This window comes from Coturnix japonica, chromosome 1 (genome assembly GCF_054131305.1).
Source record: "Coturnix japonica strain WE chromosome 1, WE-NBRP24, whole genome shotgun sequence".
NCBI lineage: Eukaryota > Metazoa > Chordata > Aves > Galliformes > Phasianidae > Coturnix > Coturnix japonica.
In genome coordinates this window covers 119096457-119121302 of record NC_140663.1, presented here as the reverse complement: position 1 = coordinate 119121302, position 24846 = coordinate 119096457, and the positions used below count along the sequence as shown (strand labels likewise).

The 24846-nt window shown below is 43.0% G+C and overlaps 1 protein-coding gene across 5 annotated transcripts in view; it reads left to right on the top strand.

Moving 5' to 3' along the window:
• The window catches only part of PLCXD1 (phosphatidylinositol specific phospholipase C X domain containing 1), a 29375-nt gene extending 4585 nt beyond the window's left edge, over positions 1 to 24790 (top strand). Inside the window, exons 1-7 of one of the 5 annotated variants that reach the window (XM_015851294.3) lie at positions 8618 to 8729; positions 12608 to 12749; positions 15440 to 15576; positions 18058 to 18186; positions 18957 to 19112; positions 22195 to 22378; positions 22986 to 24790. In XM_015851294.3, coding sequence (XP_015706780.2) covers positions 12638 to 12749; positions 15440 to 15576; positions 18058 to 18186; positions 18957 to 19112; positions 22195 to 22378; positions 22986 to 23278 — 1011 coding nt within the window. In that variant the 5' untranslated portion in view covers positions 8618 to 8729; positions 12608 to 12637 and the 3' untranslated portion in view covers positions 23279 to 24790. Of the gene's footprint in view, positions 1 to 8617; positions 8730 to 9910; positions 10060 to 11504; positions 11642 to 12607; positions 12750 to 15439; positions 15577 to 18057; positions 18187 to 18956; positions 19113 to 22194; positions 22379 to 22985 lie in introns of those variants that run through there. The other 4 variants (XM_015851271.3, XM_015851276.3, XM_015851288.3 and 1 more) reach the window with 4 other exon arrangements.
• The last annotated feature ends 56 nt before the right edge of the window (positions 24791 to 24846 follow it).

The following is a 24846-nucleotide window of genomic DNA, read 5'->3' as shown; positions in this document are numbered from 1 at the left end:
ACAGAATGGAAGTATCCAGGTTCTTAAGTGTAAGAAAACATAATCATCTTTCTAACAAGCTTTGTGTATCTGTTTATTGTTCAGATTATGAACCTTGTTTCAAGGAGAAACTCTAAAGATTGTCTTTTTGTTAATGAGAGAGGAGATGGACACAAAGTAGTTGACTTCAAATAAATTCACTAAGTGCTACTTACTGAAAGGAAATAAGTCCTTGACAGAACAAAGAGGCAGTTGCCCTGGGGAAATAAATTGACTTTGCACAGTTTGTTTATTTTACCTTGACCCTATCATGCTCCATATTCACATAAGCATCAAACTTTCAATAGATCTTTGAATACAGATCTTTGCTACCTCCTTGCTGTTATCTCTTTGTGTCAATCTGGATTGAGATTGAGGGTGATAATGCACAGCCTGCAAAGGAGAGTGATGGAACTTTGGCTTGCCTTGACTACTCTTTCATCTACCTGAAAGGAGATGATGGTGGAGGAAAAATCTGAACCAATGCTTCTGCAAGGACATTTCCTCTTCCTTAAAACATCTCGGGCCCAAACAGTTAGACTGGTCCACAATGGACCTGTCTGTATTTAATGTGGAAAGAGGTATTGCAGTGTGTGGAATTCCACTGTGATGTAATGTGACCTTGTCACATTAGAAGTTTAGAGTGGTGGTGGGCAGGCTACAGGAAAACCAAGGAATGTGAGGTTGGACTGGAGCAGATAGGGAAAGCTTTGCTTGTCTTACAGTGTGCTGGACTGGTTTTAGTTTTGGGATGCTGGGCATCTTGGGAAGTGTTCTCTGATCAGAGAGTATTAAGGTTTTCCCTGAGGTAATAAGGGTGTATTCAGACCCCAAGATCCTTCTGCATTACAGGTACTATCAGCTCCTGGTAGAAAGCCTGCTCCTTAGCTTTCCTCTTCCTGCCCTTCCCATTCTATAAAGGCCTACGGGTGGGTTTTGAGCTGTTTTTTGACTGCCTTGTTGGATGTTGTGTGGTGGGGAAATGGCTGACCAACTTTGGCCAGTCCTGCCTTGTGTCATGCATCTGTATCCTTCTTCAGACCTCTTCTACCCTCTGCTGCACCAGAACTTGCACATACTTCTTTGAAGCAGCCTGGGCCTGCTTGTGTGGTGGCAAGTTGGAACAGCCAGTACTGACACAAACATCAGAAATACGATGTAAAATTTATTTTCAATGTATTTGCAAAAAGGTTGAAGCGGGTACTTACTTTCTTCTAGGAAATACAAACCAAAGATAAAAGCTGCAGATGATCTGGGGTATTGCTATGGAGAAAACAAGTAGAAAAACATGCAGATTAACTTGAGATGATACCACAGGATTTTAGAGACAGTATTTTTTTGTTTGTTTCATTGTTTTTTGACTGATTTGGTATAAATTCCCTCCCCAAAAACTAGAATGCTGTGGACAAACTTGCCTGTACTATCTTGGCCTGAGCACAGCTGTATTTTTGCTGGCTTGGAGAAATTTGAGATTAGGAATTGTGTCTTCCAGTGTGGGATTCCTTCACTATCTTGTAAGCAGTGCTTCTGGGATGATTACACACAGCTGTGTGCTCTTGTCTCCTCTGCCAGACCCATAACTGGGCCATGGCTCCCTTTTCTTTTCCAATCTGTTTGTTTGTGGTCTTTGATAAAAGGTTATTGCTTTGAATTCAACAAATTCCTCACTCTGATGAGGAGAGATACAGACAGCTCCAGGGTCTAACTCAGCAGTCTGAGTTTAGATATCTTGTTAAGACTAGAGGATTACACCTTTCAATTATTTACTGCCTTGGATTGCAAAAGGAGTCTTAGCTGGATAAGCGCAGACATCAGGAGGCATCAGCACTGCAGGTATTTATTTGTGAAGCTGGGTGAGGTGAATCTCACCTTAACATTTTGGTGACCTGGTGTGTTCTCTCAGATGTAGGTGGCATTGGCCAACAGGTAAAAATGATAGCTGGGAGAGCACTGAGTGGAGGCCTCTCAGTAGGCAGTGAGACTGAGTGGTGACAAAGTTCTATTCTACAACCTCAGTGCTTGAAGGTCTTCCCTAATCAAGAGATTTGTGTAGGTCAGCATAAGAGTCCTCTCTGTCAATGAATAATGGAGCTGCCATGGCTCAGTTTATTTTCCCTTATCTGATATGAGCTTCTTTTCCAGTGATAATTGACCCTCCCTGCAGCACGTGATATTCATTACATTGCTTGTATTAGGCTGAGTGTAAAGCACTCCAAGGAAAGCTGATACCCTGCTTGCTAAAGATGCACAGAAACAATCTGCCTAGGAGAGCGGGAGAGTGATCACTGCTGTAATCTCAGCTCTTGGGTAACTGAGGCACAAACAGGATTGCTTAAGAAATCATGAGCAGATTTGGAGAGGCCCAGCAGAGCCCCATCCATCTGTTGGTTCCTGGTCCAGCTTGGGTTTTGGCAATGTGAGGGCTGCAGTAGGTTTTGGGAATGGGGAACCTCTGGGAGTAACTGCTGAGAGAAAGGAATGCAAAGATTCCTGCCCAGGAAGGATGATAACAAGCCAGAGGAGGAAAGATGGAATCTTTCTTTGCCGCTGCAGTTGCTCCATCCTCCTCCCATGCACTCTGAATGCCAAGGAGCTCTGTTTGCAGCCACTTGCACAAGGGTGAGTGGGAGTCACCTGAGCACATCCTCATCACATGTTCAGAGTCGGTGAGCTCTGCTCAGCTTGCAGGCATGAAGCTGCCAGGGGCTGTTTTGAAGTCAGTAACCCTGGAATTTGCTCTTGATTTTCATGAAGAGGCAGGCTGCTGAGAAAGGGTTGCTATTTTCTACATGTCCCTAGGGATTTCTCAACAGAGCAGAAAGTAAACTTTCTGTTTACTTTAATGAACGGCTTTATACATGTCAAGTCTCTGCACGGTTCCTTGTTGATGCAACAACAGCGTCCTAAGGTGAACAGTAGTTCATAAGGTGCATTTCATGCCACGTTGGGGACCTTGTAATCGAAACCACAAATGGCAATTTTATAATGTTCTCATCTGTTTTCAGCATTTGCTCTACAATTTTATGTGTAGTGGAAGGGTGGAGGAGCTACGTTCACTGAAATTCATTCTTGTCCTTTTAAAATGGGGTGATCTCTTGTTTGTACTTCTATTACTGTTCTTAGAAAGAGCTAGTAACTAAGATGGTTCCTCTTAAAAGATGTTACTTATAGGTATATTTTGAATCTCTTCCCCAGTTTAAAAAAGTCATGATCTACAAGGTGAACTATTTTTAGTAGCTAAAATTAAGAGAGACCAAGTTACAGTGATACACTGACCTCTGTTGGCATCGTCCTTTCTTACTGAATCTCGCTTCAGTGCTGAATTTGTTACTTTCAAACATTTTCTCTGCAAAAGAAAAGCAAACGTGACTGAATATCTGTTTTACAACACAGGCTTCATTCCTCTGGAAACAACCTGCTGGGGGAGCAGTAGTTAATACACTCTGGAAAATGAAGAGTGGGTGTGCAGGGAGAGTGACAGTGGGACATGACTATGTAAACTTAAGTGCTCTATGAGTTGCCTTCCTTTGCCATCTGAAATGCATATATTTCAAAGAGAAGCCTTGGCTGCTGCCCATGGGCCAGCCCTCAGAGAGATGTGTTAAAGAAGACTGCAGTAAGATACAAGCTATTCTCCAGGTTTCTTATAAAGTGAGCAGAATGGTTGGCTTTTGTTTGGATGTAAACCTGCTGAATTGAGGCTAGACAGGCAGCAGTATGCAGTGACATGCCTATTCCTGTGCTGCTAGAAGTGCAGGCTGAGGCTGCTGCTCTGTCAGAATTTCTGAGTCACGTTTTTATTTGTGTTGTTCTTAGCCTGAATTGAGAAAGCTCATGTAAGAAACGTTAGGGCCTTCTACATCACTCTACACTTCAGCGAGACAATAGCCTGACATTTTGCCCTAAGTGCTGGATTAAATAGTAACTGGAGATTGTGTAAACGCTTCTGTATAGCCATGAATATCATGCCAAGGCCTTACACAAGCTGGGGACTTCTGCTGTTGGGGTGCTTTCCCTAATGCATGATGTTAAGATAGCAGCTCTCTCTGTTTGTTTGCACCACTGTTAGTTGTCTCTTCTTTGAAAACACTGGTAGAAAGCCTAGGTAAGAAGATCCGAGAGAAGATCCACACATCCTGACCTATCAGGGCAAAAGTAGGTGCTAAAGAGATTCTACAGACAGCATTTTATGAAAAGTAAGCTGTGAGTTTGCAGTTCTGTTGCACACAAGCATATTGACATAAGTGGTATCACTGATCTCAGCCCCCTGAGGCATCATACTGTGGTAAGCAGAGCGAAGAAAAGGAACACAGACCACTGCACAAATGTGCTCATGCAGCTATACCCTACATTTCTTGTAGAACCGCATGGTCCTGCTCTGTTTGTAAGAGCAGAAGGGCTTGAAAGAGGCTGCAGGAGAAAAGGGAACTACACTTCTCAGTCTTGTGCTAACAGCTCAAGCCTGAAATAATTTGGGGGATTTTATGTTCACTTTGATTTTGAGCATGAGGATGTTCAGAGCTGCAGAGTGAGTAAGTTTTATGTATTTTTGATGGCTTACGGATATGTTCTCAGAACAATCTTCCTCCTTCTATGAACTTTGTTTCCCCCTTTGTCCAGCCCTGCTGTAATGGCATAGCTCTAAGTAATGATCTCATTATGTACTTTCAAGTGGTAGGAACATGGCAGCAGCATGTTCCCTTCCCAGCAGCCTGCTTGATTGGAAAATGGGGATGCAGAGTCAGCAGAGCCATGTTTCATTTTTAGCCATCCATTTTCTCTCTGACTGCTGAATCTTATCTTTGATTCACTACAGCGTGGTGGCATCTTCTTTGCCTGCCTATTTGACAGTGTAATGGTGAATAATGTATTTAAAATTTCTTATGCTTTCCACCTTGTTTAAAAAGCTTTCAGTGTCTTCAGCTGGATTACAGGTTCTTCTCTCCTGGTTGTCCAAATTAGAGGACCTGCTCAATCTCCTCCTGCAGAATCAATAAAGAAGTTGAGCTGATCTCAGCTAGATGAATGGCATGCTAGACGTGCTCTTTGCTCTCCGAAGGTTTTTGAGGGAAGTTAACTTGCATTCAGGACTTGCTGGGACAAAAGTGAAGATGTGGTAGGGGGAGAGATAGTTGGATGGCAATGTGACTGAATGTACCTCACATGCTAAAAGGACACCTAATCTAAACCTCAAGTTAGTCCAGCAAGGTCTCTGTAAGGGAGAGAGACTGAAAATAAGGGTCTAACTCTGTAGCCTGACACCAAGTTTTGTCCACACCAGGGGTCCCCGTAAGAGGGTCTGAAGACCATTTTGTGACTGGAAATGCTTCAAGTATATTTATAGCAATGTGAATTTGTAGCTGATGGTTATGATCTCGCCCACAAATGGAATGAACTTCTTTCATCCCAGTAGCATAGCTGTTCAGTCACAAAGAGTTAATAGGTTCAGCAGCTTACAGAGAGTGAGCCATCATGTTCTTCATGTGTAACCAAGGAACAGGAAAAACTTGCATTTCAACTTGACACTGATGTCCTTGTTTTCTGCAGCTTCTAACACATGTACTGCAATAAATGCACTAATACGCTCCCATAAATGCGCTTCATTACGGTCCTTTGTTACCATAAATTTCTTAGTTGCCATTGCCACAATCATTGCAGGTGGCACAGTTATGGTGACGCACAACTGTAAGAAAAATTAACTTTGTTTACACAGCAAAACTTGGCAGAAAGATCATAATCCTGAGAAAAGCCAATTGCCAAGACTTGTGTAGGTTGTGATTTGTTTATAACAGGCAGTGGATGTTTTTCCTCATAGGGAGATGTGCAAAGTCCTACCAGGGCATGGGGTAGTTAGAAAAGTTTTAGTGCACCTTGAGTAAAACTGGAAACAAATGATTGTCAGGTAGGCTTTGGTATTGGTTAGAGCAGCTCTTCTGTACCTCCTTGTTTCTCCTTTATTGAACACAAACAGTAGTGTTCAAGCAGATGTTGAGCTCCCAGTGCATGGTGGTGGCTTTTTGCCACTGCCTTTAATAGGAGGTAGTTTGTTAATGTTGTATTTTGAGGCTTGGTAAATCTGTTTTTGTGGCCAGACAACACTGCATTCTGTGTGCTGTGCAAGTAACGTCCTCTAAGTAGATAAGCCGTATAACAACTTGAAGGGTACTTCTTATTGTTAGAAAGTTTGGGAAAGGTGAGCCATTACTGAGTGTATTTCTGGATAGTGATGAATAAGCTCAGGCAAAATAAAGCATACCACAGACTTGGCCTGTGGGTGGGAAGTGCTAACAAGAATGTTTGTACATACACTTCTAACACAGTCATAATCCAGAGTATGCAAGAGTGGGATTTACCTGTAGTTGCAGCCCACGTATATCTTGTGCAATTTTTCAGCTCTGCATCCCTATTAAAAGCTTTCAGCAAATACCCGTGGAAAGCAATCCACCAATAGATGGTTATTTTTAGGCCATGGTGACAGAAAAAGAAGACACAGTAATATATTCAGTAGTTTATCTGTACTGTTAATTACTGCGCTGTGGTAGCACAGGAGGTCGCTGTGGTGTTTTGTTACTCTGTAGTAAAGGAAGGGAATCTAATAAAGGACAAAGTATTTTGTTAGGTCACCTGGCCCTTTTAGAATCAGTTAATACATCATCTTTCCCTGTTGGAGATCTTAGCCTTTATTGTTAGCAGTGTTTGACCCAGTCTGACATCCTGAGCTCAGCTACCAGTAGCCATACACCTCTAGCTTCTGCCTCAGATGACTTGTACTGTTTGCAGAGCAATGTTCTGTTGGAGAATGAACCTCTACTGCAGGTCACTACAGATCATGCCTGCACTGCCCTAGATGTCCGTCCTTGTATGCTTTTGCCTATATGGCTAGATACGTATGATATGCGTGCTGAGACCAAACATGAGCACCAAGTCTACCTACATAAATGTGACAGATGTGACTTTACAGGGCATGGAGGAGGGCTGCTTTTGCACAGAACACCCAGTTTGTCTGACCTTTATCATCCTGTTGGTAGGGAAGTCATGTCATGAGTGAAAGATCTTACTCCAGGGCAGGCTGTGGTTACAATTACTGGCAATGCAAATCAGTAATGTGTGACATTAAGGGGGTGGGGGTGAGAAACAGGAACAAACTTTTAGACAATATTTACAGTTATTCCCCAGTGACCCATAATGAGATGAAAGCCATGAAGTCTTAACCTGCATTAAATCCACAGAAGTAAAGGCCTGGTTGTCCTAAGATCTAGACACCCTTAGCTTCAGCCTTTGCCCATTATCAAAGGTACTAGAAATGTAGGATGCAGATGCCTAGTTTTCACAACTGATCACAGGAAGAAGGTGGGATGTTGATCAAGATTGTTGGAGGACGTAAGACTTGCTCACTCAGTGTCATCATAGTGATAGATTTAAGATCTATAGATTTCAGATCTATGGATATATTTAAGATTATATTATGATTAGATCATATAGATATATGATTAGATTGGATTATTCAGGTAGATTTAAGATCTATAGATTTAAGATCTATAGATTTATAGATAGATTTAAGACCTATTTGAAAGACAACAGGAACCAATAGTTCCTCATGATTCCTGTGCCATTTTATCTTTCCCTGTCCAGCAGAGCTAACTTCAGCTGCAAGACTCTTGCCAACTTGGTGTCACTAAGTGACTGGTGCAATTTTCATACAACCAGAAGGTAGAAGATGAGGCAACCTGAACTAACCTGACCATCTCAGTCCTTTTCCTGAAGATTTACCCTTGATTCTCTCATTCTCTGAATTAGCTGAATTTCTTGACTATGACTATGCAACACAGTACTGCAGGCTCAGAGTCAACACAGCAACAGAAACTCCAGAAACAAGAACAGAGAACAAGAAACCAACTCTGGGCAGGCCTGGCTTGAGTTTTTTGCCCTAGAGCCCAGATCTGTGGGGTGACTGTAGTGCTGTAGGTCTTCCCAGGCCTTTTTGGCTGCCCAGAGTGTTGTTGTTATAGGCCCCACTGTTGCTGCAGGCCCTGCTGTTGTAGGCCTTGCTGTTCTTGCAGGCCACCTCCTCACTGTTTTCTCTGCTCTCAGGAGTCATTGCAACTGCTGCTATTAGATACACAGCCTCCTCTCTGAAATATTAAGCTACCTGTTTGTTCCCAAGGACAGAAACTGGGTGAGGGATAAGAGGATTTATCGGTGAGTTCAAGCAGGAACAAACACACACTGCTGGGTTGTTGCAAATGTCTGCAGAACAAACAAACACCTCAAACGTTGGGAATTCAGCTAGAGCTGTTGAAATGCCTGGTGACATTTCTGTACATTACAGCATAGGGAAAACATGATGTGTAATGGCTGAAAAGAATAATAATAATTTAAAAACAGACATTGAAAATGTTGAAAACATTTTGGAAAACCCAACAAACCTGAAAGTCGTCTGAAACACCGACTGATTTCTCTCAGGCTGAGCGCGGTGTATTTTGGGCAGCCAGGTCTGATGAAATGTATAAAGTCCAGCTTATGCTTCTCTGTCTGGTGTCACTCTGACTAACAAACCTGAAATGTTTCACTCCAATCCACAGCTACAAATCAGGTCTGCCATTTTGTCAAGATACAGTGCTGAAGCCTGTATATCTGCCTGTTCTTGATGCTCTCAAACGCTACCAGCTTTAAACCTTTTCATTTCTGAATGCTTCGAAAGCTCCTTCTGGGTAAGAAGTTCTTTGCCCTGTATTTTTGAACTCCACGATCAGACTTTTCAATGCAGACGCTTATTTTGCAACTGTGGTGAGAAATCCCGGGCTTTCACCTCCCCCACGTTCTTCATCTTGAAATCTGCTTGTCCTTGCATCTGCAAATATTGCTGAAGGTTATCCTTGCCTTGACCCTTCCTCGGGAGATGTGCTTGTTCAGGGTTTAATTGCTTGCTGATTAATTTCCTGTCATTCCTCCTTTTACTGGCTTCCTAAATCCCCCTGGCGGGTTTGTGGTCTAGGGGCTAAAACACGAGTCACTGTGCTGACATCTCCAGTAATTCCAGAGCAACCTAAGAAAAACTGAGACCCAAACTAAGACTTGAAAGGGTGTGGGTTAGAGGGGGCTCTTTCCATTAAGGTCAGACATGCAAGAGTTCTTTCCATGTGAATCAACAGATACTTCGTATCATTACAACTTGAAGTCTTGTTTTTACGCTTACAGAATAAAATGTTTTGTGATTTCAGTTCCGTGGTTCTTTCTTTGAATCGACACAAAGTTGGCTTTTAGATTTCCCTCTCCAGAGCCACATTTTCCCAGGTAATCCTGACGACTTCACCCAGGCTTGCTTCACAAGTGCTTTACGTTTTCCATCATGACAACATCCAGAGGCCACCTGGTTACTCCTTTGTCACATCTTCACAGTCATAACTTTCTAAGTAAACTAAGGATTAAAGTTTGATGGTGTTTTTTTTTCCTCTTAACTTTTCCTATTTGAAATACATTCCCATTTATTTTAACTCATGGAGAGTATGACAGTATTAGTCCTGTAACCGTTCTGAGCCACTTTCTATCATGCTGAGGCAAGTCATCCCAGCCTTAAAACAGCATCCTTATTACCCTCTCTTTTGCTCTACTTTATCCCTCTTGGTGTTCTTTCTGTGCTTAGCTCACATCCCGGTTCTGCTGCTGGTGACCCGCTAGGAAAGCTGTCCTACAGTAGAGAAAGAGATTGTTTTCTCTATTCGTTCATTCTCCTGTTGGACAAAGCATGCAGTTAACGCACTACTAATGCACATTCGAGCTATTTTGAAGCTGGTCGGCTTCCAGCGCAGCTGCAGGGCGGTTGAAGGCTGTCCCCAGGCGCTCCTTCCCTCCTGCAGCAATACACCCTCATCCCGCTGAGCGTCCTACCGGCTCTCGAGCTGGCTCCTCCCGCCCCGGCACCTTCCCAAACAGGCTGCCCGAAGCCGGGCGGGGCGGGGTCGGGATTTTTCCCCTTCGGCTCCTTCCTGGGAGCCCCGAGGAGCTGGGATGGAGGCGAGGCGGCTGCTCAGGGTGGGTAAGGTAGGAACGGAGAGGGAGGGGGAATCTGGATGCCCGCTCTGGATGCTCGCGGTGAGATGGCAGGGTGCAAGCAGAGGGTGCTGTAACTCCGTGCGGTGCTTTTTGGTTTTGTTTTCCTTCTTTCCACCTGGGATTTCAGTCCTCGTCGTTTCAGTCAGTGTAAATCACATCAAAATCTCTCGTGTTATTACCGAGGTGTTGCTTTGCTCCCGGTCAGGCTGCAGCCGATACTTTAATTATGTTATCCGACATTGGCCAATGTCGTTTTCCTGACGGCTTTTTGCAGCGTTCTGCCGTCGGACCCCTGGTATCCCCAGCCCCTCTGCCGTGCTGGGCGCATCCCGGGGCGATGTAACCCGAACTTCTTGGCTTCCCGTTGCTCGGGTTGGTGCTCTTGGCGTATTTCAGGCTTACTGCTCGTTTGTTGTCTGCGTCCGGCAGAACCCTCGCGTTGTAATTAAGCTGCATAGATTAGATTAGAAAGCGGCCGGGAGCTCCTGGGGATTGAGGGTGTTTCGTCGTGGCAGCAGCGTGCAGAGGATGCCTTCGTTTTCAGCCTCTTGGGTAGGGAGGTGGGAATAAAGGCACTGCTCTCCTTTGCGGAGTTTGAGATTGACTTCTAAAAAGCAGCAGCTAGAAGTTGCAGTGTCTTTCTTCCAGGTGAGCCTCGGTTTTGCCCTAAGGGATGTGCTGCATCCTAACTGTGAGGTGGCGGCTGAGTTAGGAGGTAGTGGCGAGAGCATCTCAGGCTTGTGTTCTGCAGGAGCACTGGCCAAAACATGGTTTGATCTCTTTTGATCAGCTCGGTCTTGCTATTTCTGCTCCCCACTTGCTCCTCCATGCCCAAGAGGGTGCTCTTGTTGTCCCACCATGGTCAGGGTAGTGACCAGCTGGAGGACACTGGTCAGCCTCCATAGGGAGTGAAAATGACAGAAAACCAACACTTTACAGCAGGGATAAGCACTGATTTCTAGCCTCTAGTGAGGTGGTTCATTACAAGGCTAGTGGAATACCAAGGCTGGATGGGCCAAAGGGGAAAATCACAGGTTACATGTAGGACACTTGGGCAATGTCACTCAGTCACCGTGATCTTGCCTGTTAGCTGGGCTGCAGGAACTCGGTTGGGCTGATCCAAAGCCACATCAACTGCGCAGCCAAGCTGGCTGAGTGAGCGATGCTACATGCATCATTAGATGTAAAAGCAGATCGTATCTGTTACAGGTGATGTGTATGTGGAACTTAGTAAAGCGATTACTGACATTGCCTTCCAGATGACCTCATGTGGCTGCCAAAAAAACTTATTGCACAATGTTTAAGGAAACCACGGGTTCTTCATCTAAATAGCATCGCTCACTTGTAAATCCTGAAGAACCAACCACCCCCCAGACAAGCCGAAGAATATGCTTTGGAGAAGCAATCTCAGGAATGAGAATGCAGAACTGTGGCAAGAAGGAACAAAGACAAGTCAGGAAGGCTGACACAGCATAAAAGCTGCATGGTACTTATCTGACTGCTGCATCTGCAGCAGTAAAGAAGGAAATGCTCGGAGTGCCAACTTTTTGAGAAAGAGGGAAAGAGGAAGGTGGGATATTATCACAGATAGTCACTGCGCCATGATCTAGAAAGTGTTCCACTACTGAGCTGGGTAAAAAGGAGCCTTGAAATCAGTGAAAAAAGGAAAGCTTTTATCTTCACAAACATCACCCGAACTTTAGGCAACATCCTACAAAGAAAAGAAAAAAATGACATAGGGAGCTTGTCTTCATGTTTTGCACTGTTCAGGAGAATACAAGGTGGAAAAAAGCAGGTTAACTCTAGTATGCTCAAGTGAGGGGTTACTATGAGTCCTCAGCTGGGGTTCATCTGCTGGGACTCCTGACCATTGCAAACTTTGCAGAAGATCCTGGAGAGATCTGCATTCAAGAAGAATAGTTCCAGAGTAGCTTTCTGGAAGGTCTGACTAGTACTCATAATCATGGTCTCCATAGGGATTATAAGAGCAGATGTCAAGAGATCTTCTCACAACAGGGAATAAGAAGATAGAAGTTTTCCCCATCGACCCCAGAAGTCATCTTGGTGTGAAAGTCCATTGTCCAATCGAAGAAATGAAGACTTGTCACTACTGGTGTGGTGCTTTGTTATCCCCAGGGCCCTATGGGCAGCAGACTCAGTCCCTCTCCTGTTTCTGTCAAGGATTCAAGAAGTAGACACTGGAAATGGGCTGCCCCTCATGACTTTGTGGTAGCCTGCATAGATAATCGTTTCTCCACACCAACAGAGCCTTGTTTGCTTTGGCTCCATTCTTCTTTCAGCTTGAAATCAGAATGTACCTTTGGCATCACACTGGGAGACAATAAAGTAGTGAGTCTAAAGTAGTGCGTTACGTGACTGCAAAGCTCATGACCTTTTGCTAGAGTAATCTGAGTGAAAGCTTGTTGTTTTATAGCATGAATAAATGCATTCTGCACAGGTCCAGTGGCTTTGTGAAATAATTTAATGAGTCTTATTCTTTTTCTTTCTTTCTTTCTTACTTTTTTTCCCCTCCCAGGACAGCCTATGAAGTCTTAGGACAGTACTAATGGAAGGTTCTTTGCAAACCTCCATTCACGTGTGCCATGAAAATGCTCAGTGGATGTCAAAATTACCAGAAAAGCTCTGGGATACTCCCCTCTTTAACTTATCTCTTCCAGGTAAAGATTAACTTTTATTCTCTACTGTTTTGTTAGCATGTCATTTAAGTGCTGGAACATCCTGCTTGTTTTATTTCAGGATGTCTATCTCCTTTTTATTTGGGTATGTGGTGGGCAGAAGGGCCAAGGGGAGGGAGAAAAAGATCTTAAGGGAAGAAAAAAGGACTTCTGTAGCATCAAGATGTGCAAGATGGTTATGCATCATCATGTCAGATCAGCGTTAATAATCTGAGCATTTGTTTATCTTGGCTATGGTGCATTTTTCTAATGTGTTAACACTTTTTTTCCTTATTAAAATGACTCCAAAAGGAGATGACGTTTCACTTTATTATCTGTTTCTTTGCACTGTTTGAAAAAGGCTGGGAAGTTAGGGGAGGAAAAAAAAAATAGAATCTCTACAGAGTGGCTTGGGTTGGAATGGACCCTAAAGATCATTGAGTTCTAACCCTGTGCTGTAGGCACATTTCTTCCCTCTCCCTGCTGGCCATCACTCTTTTGATGCAGCCCAAAATACAGTTGCCCTTCTGAGCTACAAGTACACATTGCTGCCTCATGTACAGCTTTTTGTCCACTGGGACCCTTAAGTCCTGCTCTACAGTGATGCTCTCCAGTTCTTCTGTTCTTCTCCCAGTCTGTACTCATACATGGCATTGCACCAACCTAAGTGCAGCGCTTGGCCTTGTTGAACCTCATTAGATTCTCATAGGCCTATTTTTCAAGTCTGTCCAGGTTTCTCTGGATGGCATCTCTTTCTTCTGGCCTATTAACTGTGCCACTTAAGTTGATGACATCTGCAAACTTGCTGAGGGTGTGCTTGATTGTGCTGTCCTGATCACTGATATAAATCTTGAAGAGCATCAGTCCCAATGCAGACCCGTGGGGGACATCACTTATTAATGTCATCCACCTGGACAGGGTCTTTGACCACGGCCCTCTGACCATGAGCATTCAAACAATTCATTCTCTACTGAACTGTCTACCCTTAAAATTCTTAACAGTGTTTTTATTTCTAAATTGGAAAGATATGTGAAACCCTATCCAAGGTCTTGTAGAAATCCAGGTAGATTATATCAGTTGCTCTTTCTTTGTGTACCGAAGCTGTCACTCCATGGTAGGAGGCCACCAGGAAGTAGAGCAACAAGATAAGAAAATAAGTATCTATCCTATGACAGAATATATATATATATATATTTTATATATTCTTCTTTGTGTTCTTCGATATAAAAGGAACCATGTTACTTCTAAAGGGCTTTCACAGTGGTGTTTCTTTCTAGAATGCTGGGAACCTGATGTGTGCTTTTGATTTCTTGACTCTTCTCCTAACAGAGATCTTGGTATTCTTGTGAATGTCTGTTGTTTTCTCAGAGAACAGGCAGGAAGAAAAGAATTAGTTGAAGAATTACACGGAGCTGAGTCAGAGAGGATCAAGCTGGGTATTAGGAGAAGTTTCTCCACTGAGGTGGTCGTTGGGCATTGAAACAGGCTCTCCAGGGCAGTGGTCACGGCCCCAGGCTGCCAGACTTCAAGAAGCATTTAGACAACACTGTGAGACATAGGGTTTGAATTTTGGCTGGTCCTATGTGCAGCTAGGAGCTGGAGTTACTGATCCCTGTGGGTTCCTTCCAACTCAGGATATTCTTTAATTCTAAGACAAGTCAATTTCAGTGAACACTGAATTATTTTACCGTGCACTGCAGGTCAAGTAGCTTGGAAGAAAGCTTCTCCAGCTGTCCTACTAGACTGATCTAGCCCAGATCAGAATAGAACAAAACAAGACCAACCAGGTCAAGACAGCTCTAGCAGGTTTTTAGAGGGAGCAATGTCTGAAGGAAACCCAGTTCGGAAACAGAAGCTTACTCATCTCCCCACAGAAGCCAGCCTTGCCCTCCAGTCCTTAGGGCATGGTAAATGTGTCGTAACCTAAGGGTTATGAGATGACTGGGCTCATCTCAAATAGAGAAGATAACAAGGTGTGCAAGAAACTTGAGAATGTGATTTCTGAACGCATGACAAGGAGACAGAGGCAACTCTTAACAGCTGGCACTGTGTTGCACCAGGGTTGGGGCAGGAGTTGTTTAGAGCTCCGAAGCTGCCCAGTTTTGTGCTAGCTCACTATCTTTGGATCAGACTTGCTGTATTGTGGTTATATTTACAGATTCCTTGCCAATACCCTGTAAAGATCCCAGCAAATCAGGTTATCGAGTTTTTAGCTGTTTATCAATGCTTTATGAAAATATGAAATATTATGAAATATATTTATATATATTTATGATATATTTTCATATATTTATGAAAATAAAGAAATAATAGGACAGAAAAAGCTAGTAAGATCACTGACTGCCATTCCTGAAGGTGTTGTAAGTTGCATCATACATAGGTGAACCTTTATGATGAGGTATTTCAGATTTAAGGCTTTGGAGTCAGGCTGGGCATTAGGAGGCATTTATTTACTGTGAAGGTGATCAAACACTGGAGTAGGCTTCCTAGAGAGGTAATTGATGTCCCATGGCTGTCAGTGTTCAAGAGGCATGTTGATCAGGCATCTGGACTTATGGCCTTGGTACATTCACATGGTACGTGTGCTTTGTAAATGAAGAGGCATGTCAGGTGTGTGTAATGTGATCGTGTATTGTGGTGCTTGAGTAGGTAAGAAATGGCATGTATTTCATGTTTATTTTTGTATTCCACAGGGAGTCATGACACTATGACCTACTGCTTGGATAAGAACTCTGCTGTTAGCGGCAATGAATCCAAGCTGGTGAAGTTTTTAAACAAATGCATGCCCTGCATCGTACGCCCTATTATTATGAAGTGGTCCATAACACAGGTAAATGTCTGATGTTCTCAAGCCTGAACACATTTGGATGTTGTGCTGAAGTGCAAAGTATGGTCACATTCTCCCATAAGGCAATGAGAGAACAGCCAGCAGGTGTCATGAAGTACCAGTGCTGTGCATGCCTGATCTTCATTTATAGGGAAAAGTCATTCAGCTTGGACAGGGAGGATTCACAAAGATGTTGCTTAAAACTGGCTACAAGAAACTCATCTTTCTTACGGTTTTATTATTGTTATTACTAACATTTAACATTACCCCAATCAAAATAAGTTAGTAGAAGGGTTTTCCTCTTCTTGTGCTTAATTCAGAAAGCAGCGTCCTTTTCATTGTCGCTGCTGTGTGAGGCACCCGTTGTATTGCACTGCTTTATTGTGTAAATATTTCAGCGACCTGCAAAGGGAAAAATATCGCTGAAGGGAAGTTTAAAGATTAAGAGAGTGAAGGTGTGACACTTCACTTAAGGTTTAGTTCGTTTTTATAAGACAACTGAATTTTAAGCTGGCAGTTATCTCCCGCTGTTCCTCACTACTGTATGTTAAAGATGAAATTGGGGATCATAGTTTAAGTTAGTGCTTTTGAAGATTTTTCTGAAGAACGGACTTTCATGTCATCAAAGAGGCACCAGAAATCGTTTCACTTTCATTCTTTTTGAAGGAGTAGTTCATTAGTAGTGACTTAAAACTGAATAATTGAGAAATGGCAATAATTATGCTTAGGCTTCTTTGCTTATCATACGGTCTTTTCTTCAACCATTTTTTAAGCTTTGGAGCTCATGCCTATGACAGGTTCAGATACCTCCTCACCTCACAGTTTCTGGTGGGCAAGGTGTTATTGATGGAGATAAACAAGCTCTATGCATCACCACAGTCATTTTCTGTTCGGAGCCCAGCTTGCTGAGTGGGAGGTGGCCTAGCAGACGGGGAAGACCTGGCTGCAGGCCTGTCCTCTTTAGTGCCGCGATGCCTGGCTGTGTCTGCAGGAAGGTGACTCTGTCCCTTGGTATCTGGAGCAGTAATCCAGGTGTCCTCCTGCTGGCAGGACCCACGCGTTCCTGGATGGCCCTATGCCAGGCCCTGGCTGTTATGTGTGTCAGCCTGGAGGCCCATATCTTTCCTATGCAGTGGCTGACATCGGCTCTCAACCTGGATGTCAGGTGTGCGATAGCTGTGCTGAGTCGCATTGCTTCATAAAACCTCCTTCTTTTTGCACTTGGAGGCAGTAGTTGCACTGTCTGATTTAGCATCCAGGTGCCTAATTAAGGAGACTAATCTCTCTATTTTTCTCAGGCAGTTGGTAGAAAGAAAGAAATTTGTCCAAAGGGATCAATCACAGCAATCAATCTGGTGCACTTTCTGGCCACAAAGGATACATTTGATCCACAGCCGTACTTTTTCTGTACCCCTTGTGGAATCTGGTCTTGGGTGTGGATCGCTCCTTTGGCTTCTCCAGCCTGAAGGAGACCAAGCACGTGTGGAGGATGCTGCTGGCAGCTCCTCAGATCCTCAGCACCTGAGGGCACATGCAGCTCAGATTGAACTCCCCTCCTAGGAGTAGAAAGGTGAATGGTTAGAGCTAGGCAGGGTGAACATCCTGCCAGATGTCTTTAGTTCTGTCCTGGCACTAACAAGTGTGGTTATCAGGCACAATACCATGCATTGCTTTATTTGAATCCTATCTGACTTAAATTAGTACAGTCCATTTTATTTTATTTTTTTTTTCTGAAACCTGATAGTGTTGTCTGTACAAGAAGACTGAATTGAGACAAATTAGGATTTAAATGTGTTAAATTCAATTTATTATACTCTCCTAGTAAAAGAGAGCCTTTTTAAATGTAGGAGTTGTGTCACTTGTGATGTTTTTCCCCAGACTCAGCTCTATCACCTGTCCCACATTGCTCTCAAAGCCAGGTGGAGAGGTTCAAGGGAAATCCAAGATGGAAGAGGGCCTGTATTTTGTAGGACTTCTGCAAGTTAATTCAAACTTTTAAAGAGACTTTATCCTAAAAGGAGAACAATAGCCAATGCTTTTTTCTATTTTCGTTTTTCCTTCCACTGAGGATGAGTGAGGTCCATAGAGACAACCATGGTAAAGTCTTTGATCTAATAAAATAAAGACAGAATTTCTGAGGTGCTGATCCTGCAAGATTTGTTCATACAAATAGACTTGTGAACAGAGATTCTGTATTTATGCGCAGGTTAATGGATCTTTTAACTTTGAGAAGATAACAAATGCAGAGGTCTGAAGCTAATCTAGCCTATATCGGGAGTACATTCCACAGGGAAATCAGAATCCTCTTGTTAGATAGTAAAATAATTTAAAGTTATGACTTGGTGCCTTACAGTGCTGGTTTATAGAAGAAAGATGTGGAAATTGTTGTAGGGCTAATTTGGTACACCTCTTCTAGTTATCTATTCTAAAGGAACAAACCCCTTTCTAACTCTCAGGACCTTTGTCTTCTGTTTAACTATCCAGGTGCTAACTGTGACGGAGCAACTTGAGGCTGGAGTCAGATATTTGGATTTTAGGATTGCCCACAAAGCTTGCGATCCATCTATGAATCTGTACTTTGTGCACATGGTATACACAACCGTTATTGTACAGGTATTGTCCTTGCCTTTGGAATGACATGGTGCTGCTTATTTTACGTAAGGGCCATCCTAACCTGAACTAACTCAAGTCCGTGTCCCATTATTAAAGTACTGTCAGGTCCTATGAAGCCAGTAATGTGAAGTTTGCCTGTGCTGTCTCACTGTGGACCAGTTTATGTTGTCTTTGCATTTGCTGCGGTACGTACAGCCAGGTACAGAAGAGTCCACAGCCAGCTAAGGCAGCTCTTTTTTTGTAGACTGACTGGCTAAGCTTTGGTTTCGTATTCATCATTTGAACCATTCATGTCATGATGATTGGCACATTCAATGGGATAGTTAGATGTAGTGCCCATCTACTCTGCTAATTATGCGTGATCTCCAAGAAGTTGTCGTTGTCTATAACAAATGGGGAAAACAGACCCTGTCATGTTTAAGCAAGCACAGAGTTTTCCTTATTTTCCAGTTTGCCACCGACATCGTGTTTGTCCTTAAAGAAGGCTGGGAAGGTGGGCTTACTGATAACCTGCCTGTAAGAAGGAGATTGAGGGGTATTGACACAGCCCACAGCCAGAGCAAATCAACACAAACCTGCAGAAAGTAGTTCTTTCTGGGGTGCTTCTCTCTGAAACACCTTGTGGGCTCCTGGATGTCCATACTCTGAAAACATACATTGATTTTCAGTGGTTGGGGTTCTACCCAGCCATTAATGGTTCCATTAGGATGTTTTACTTCCTTTTCTCTGCACAGCGTGATTTTCTAAGTTGCACTGACTGTCTTCTATAGGATATTCTGTGGGAAGTGTTGAAGTGGTTGGAAACTCATCCTCAGGAAGTTGTTATCTTGGCCTGCAGGAATTTTGATGGATTAACCAAGAAACTTCACTGTCATCTTATTACCTGTATAAAACAGATTTTCCAGTGTAAACTATGTCCCAGAAATGTAAGTATGAGATCTTTCTCCATTTCTTTTTTAAAGGATGATGTATTAAAGTTTGTTGTGGTTTAACCCTGCAGGTGGCTGAGCACCACAGTCATTTGCTCTCTTCCCTCCCCACCCCCACTTCCCAGTGGGGAAAAACAATTCCATCCCAGTTGAAACTAAGTGCTTGGTTCAGAGTTTTATTTTCTGCTTTTCTTGTATTTTTATCCTGGGAAAAGTAGCATTTACTGCATCAGGGATAGATCTTTACCTAATAAATTTGAGGAGATAAAGCGTAGTATGGAGGAGGGAATTAAATTTGACAATCACATGTGTAGATTTGTGGGACCATTGTAGGGATACAGCTGCTATCTGCTACTCGACCAGATTTTTGTGTTGCTATAAATGAAGTCCAGACTGTGGCAAGGGCTTTCAGTCTTAGATGGAGATGAGTACCTTCTTCTAATGACAGAATTCAGAAGAATGTCCTTTTTTTCCTTTTCACAGCAATGATTATAAATTATTTTGTGGTATTTATAGCATCAGATCTAGGTTGGAAGTGAACTCAAATTCAACTCTACCAGGCAGACCAGATTTGCTTCAAAGCTATGTTGGGCTATATCCTGTCCATTCTTGAATAGTTCTGAAGATGGAGATTCCATAGACTTTCTAGGCAGCTTGATCCAGTGTTTGACCACTCAGGCAGTAAACCTGTTTTCCATACATCTAATCAGAATTTTTCCTCTGGCACTTTGTGTCTGTTGACTTTCATCCTTTTGTCATGCATTTCTGAGGAGTGGCTGCCTCTGTCTTTCTCTACAGCCACCCATCAGGTATTTGCAGACAGTAGCAAGATCTGTCCATAGTCATCTTCAGGCTGAACAGACTCAGCTCTCAGCCTGTATTTGAGTTTCCAGCCCCTGCTCACCTTGGTTGCATGTTGCTGGACTCACTTCAGCACATCCATGTCTTTTTTGTACTGGGAAAGCTCCAGCTGGACACAGTGGACTCGCACACAAGTCCCCAATCTGTCCTGATGTGTGGGAGTACTCCATCCAGGCTCAGGACGCTGCATTTGCCTTTATTGAGCTTCATGAGGTTTCTGCCAGAGGTGCCAGGTGAAGAGGAGAAGGTAGATTGGTCTGAACCAGGAACTCTCTGCTACAGCTGCCAATAGGATACAAGTTGGTGCAGAGGTTTCTGTGCATTACCAGCCCACTGGTAATGGCCTTGGCTTTCCTTCCTCCGCTTTAGCTGGAGCTGACCTTCCAGACAGCCTAATAAGCTTTCAGTAACGCAAACCTCTAGAAAAGCTTTAATTTTAATAATTGGAAATTATTTGACTGCTACATTTTAGAAGTTGAGACTTTTAGCTTCCTCTTTTGACAAGGTGTGGGAGCTTTTAGCTGTTAAACAATTAACATTTCAAAGATGCGCAGGCACAGAGGGTTTTCTCTGGAGATGTGAGGGTGCGGGATAATGATGACCCTGTTTGCGATTTGAATTAATCCTTTGAAGCTGGTGGATCAGTAAGGGCTGAGTATTACCATTTCAAAGCATTTCATACAGCAGAGTTAAAATAGAACAATTCTCAGCAAAATTAGGGGTTTCTGATAATTCAGGCCTCAACTGAATAACAGAGGATTTGAGTGAAAACGTTTTATTGTTTCCTCATATATCTTGAGTGTGTAAGTCGTGGCTGAGCAGAGCAAGACTGGTGAGGATGACCAAGTTGGCTTTTAGACTCATGGCCAGTTCCGAAACAAAAAGAAGTGATTAATTGCAAGAGAGACAAGTTGTTGCAGGTAGTTTATTGAAGGAAGGTGATGGTCTGAGGTCACATGACCGAAAGAAAAAAAAAGAAGAAAAAAGAAAAAAAAAGCATCAAAAAGCAAATGGGATCCTGTGCTCCATCAGGAGAGGGGTGGCCAGCAGGGACAGGGAGCTGATTGTCTCGCTCTACTCTGCCCTCATGAGGCCCCACCTGGAGTACTGTGTCCAGGTCTGGGACCTGCAATACAAGAAAGACAGGGAACTGTTGGAGAGGGTCCAGAGGAGAGCCACAAAGATCATCAAGGGGCTGGAGCACCTCCCCTATGAAGACAGGCTGAGGGAGTTGGGCTTGTTCAGCTTGGAGAAAAGAAGGCTGCAGAATGACCACATAGCCTCATACTTGCTCACTTGTTTTGAAATCATCTCATGTCTACTGTCTGCCTGTCAAGACTGCAGCTCTGGTGTCAAATGAAAGTGTCAAAGCATTTATGAAGCTGTAAATAGAGATCTGTAGTACTGGCACAGGCCACAGTGTGACAACATCATATCATGTTTAAAACTGTAATTGCCTTTGATCTGAATTGAGTTTAACGATCCTTTGTCAGGCGTCTACAGTTTCATCTCTGCTTTGTTTGCAAAATAAGCACCTGTGCTCATGTATTACATTTCTGGTGATGTGGTTTTTTTCCTTCTGAGCTTTCGAAAGGCAGCTGCAGTAAAGCACAGGCCTCTGTCAGTCACAGGTTTTGTAGCTCATTTTGCTGATTATGTCTTAATGTTGAGGTATTTTTCTGATTTAACTGGGGCTTACACTCTCATGGGTGAAGCAAGAGGGATTTCTATGCTTGTTCTGGCTCTCTTCAAAGATCTGCATTAAAACGTTTCCACTTTGGTTTTATTTTGAGCGAGAAATTAATTGTAACACCGTGAAGCCACCATTTCCACTTCACAGGCAACACAATAAAAGCCCAAAGATGTCTTACAAAATACTGAACAGTTGAGTTCTCGTGAATGGCGTTGGCAACAGGCATGGATCCGTGTGGCAGCGCTGCCCTAACCATTCCTGTTTCCTTGTGTGCTTTCCCTTAGATGGCTGTAGGCCTTTGTCCTCCTAGCTCCTCTTTCATAATGGGTGCTGCACTCAAAAAACAATACTCAGTGTGTAGCCCATCCAACAACTTGTCTGGACGTATGTTTGGCAGTGTTATTTGAACCAAATCTGTACCTCGCTATCAAGGGAACTTCACGCTTTGATATCTGAGCTGCAGGGATGCTGATGTTGTTGGCTCGCAGCTCCCACTGACTTCAACCTGGACTTAACTTCCCTTAGGTGGTTCCGACTCTGCGGACCATGTGGCAGCGTGGCTACCAGGTTATAGTCTCATATGAAGAAGATCTGGAAGTGCTGAAGCACTGTGAGCTGTGGCCTGCAATCCCATACTGGTGGGGAAACAAAACTACCACTCATGCTCTCATCCAGTTTCTAGAACTCATGAAGCGGATGGGCCGTCCAGGTACCCGCACGGGGCCTCTTGAAAGAAACAGGGGCACGTACAGTAATGCAAACCCTAAAGAAATGGTTGACTGGGAGTTTGTAGCATTGAGGGATACAACACTGTTGTGCATGTTGCATGCTCAAGACACACACATGTTGCTGAGTGTTCTTGCCCACCCATGGGTGAGTGCAACATGCACGTTATATTACCTGGTTGTGTAAACATGCACACAAGTGTGGGTACATACACAAGCTATACCATTGCAGCTCCTTCATCTATGGGATCCTGTGGAAAAGAACCCAAGTCTTTTCCCCTCATAGCAGAGCAGCCAGCTGGCAATGCCCTTGTCACGCATAACAGACTGCTGTCTGAGCCCAGTGCTTGCTGGTTTTTACTACTTTAGACAGCTCTGAGGGTGAGGAAAAAGCTGTATAGCACATAATAGCAACAAAGGAAGACAGCTCCCCTGAAACAGTTCTAGGTCTATGAAACAACATGGAAAGATTCTTAAGTTAGCAAGTTAACGAATCCCAGTGAACCAGATGTTGAGTTAATGCAGTACTGAGAAGTCTCTGCTCTCCTAAGAGGAGTATTTAATGTGTCACCTTTCAATGTTTTGTTTCAGAAACGTTCTTCGTTGCGGGCATTAACCTTACCGAAAATTTAGGATATATTCTTGTACACCCATTTGGATCATTGAAGACAATGACACTCCGGAGTCTTCCATGCTTGAAAATCTGGGTGAGGAAGCAGTACCCAGGACCACAGAAAGACTGCATTAACATCATTGCTGGAGACTTCATAGGAAATGACGATTTTGTCAGAGATGTGATAGAACTTAACACAAAAATTAATCCTCGGTTAGGCTGTCCCAGCAAAGGGTCTGGAACAAAAAGCATTTCATCCTCAGCTTCTTAAAAAATCTTTGAAAAGCTGAAAAGACTTGGCGTGCATTTAATATTTCCTGGTTTAAACATCCTGAGCTACATAAAGATCCAGTTAAGTTAAACCAGGGGTGTTTAAAGCTCATTAAGAAGCATGCTGTCAGCATCATCAGGCTGTCAAAGTCTTTCCTTAAAAACAGAGAGCAGGAAGATCTTGCTGGAGTCTTTACAGAACTGTGGGATAGGCATCATTTCCTTGGGAGGTGCTTAGATCCTGTAGCAGCTGACAATATTGGAAGTCTCAAGAACTATTTAATCCATGAGCAATAAGTAGCAATATGTCAGTAGCTGCACAAGTGATTCTGTGATTTTATTTTCTTTCCGCACATACTTGCGGCCCCAATTCTCAGTATTTTATGAGCGTGAAACTAACTTGCCTGTTTCCATAGTTTGTTTTGAATATACAGTGTGAGCAACTGAAGAATATTTTTCATCTATCAAAGGTACTGTACTGATATTCTTACTTGCCACAGTCCTTACATCGATCTGGAGATGTAGTATCAGCTGTATCGTTGTGTGCTGAATATCAGTCGTGAACCATTTCACTACCAGGGTAGTTGCAACATTCTTACTATTTTTAAGAGATGTGATGTGTAATGGAGCACTTAGTTCTTGCTGTCATCCATGTCAGTTCTGCCACAGCCAGGTCCCTGGACAGTTTTGTCTGCTGCAGTAAAATGCTTTTGTATTAGGAGCTGTAAAAATATCCCTTACATTAGAAATTAGTTTTGTATGTTTGCTTTCTGTCTGATCTCAGACTGCTCTAAAAATACAGATCATTGGCTTGTTTCAATTGGTCAATTTGAGGTTTCACAATTGATTTTCCTTTATTTACATATTTTTGTAGTACTATGGTTATTTTCCTCTTGATAAGTATTCTTTGCTTGCTTAAACACTGTTTTATGTAAATTAATTCTATTTTTCTAATTTTTAAACAAACTGTGCAATAACAGATGATTATGTCGGTAAGAGAAAGGGCAAAGATCAGGGCTAAACCAAAACAGGCATCGTATAAAGATACTATGCAGCTTCACCAATATACCTCACTTTTTATATGCACTTTACACGTAGCAACTGAGTTCAAGTGTCTGGCAAGATGCTGTGTTTTCAGTAGGTAGCTTGTCTAACTTTGAAACAGATTGCTGCGTGGTACCAGCTCAAAGTTACCTTTGACTGCTAGGGGTTGAAAGGTTAAGATGTTGCCTCCTCATGCAGTCTCCCACAGTTGCAGTCTATGTAGGAGTGAAAACCAAACATTCCACTTAAGAAGACTTTCCGAATGCTTTTTGTACGGTGCTTTTTTATCCTTGATCTCACTTGTGTTTACTTCATAGAGAGCAGGCATTCAGTTTGGTTTTTTTGAGTCGCCACTTGCACAAAGTGCAGTTCTAACTCGGAATGTTCTTCTGCCTATCTTTTGTACCCTTCAAGTATCTCGTCACTTTACCTAATAAATCTTCACCTGTTTGTGTACTAAAGACTGAAATACAGTTTTGTTTCTCCTTTCTTTTAATACTGATGTTTTTTCTTTAAGAATCGACA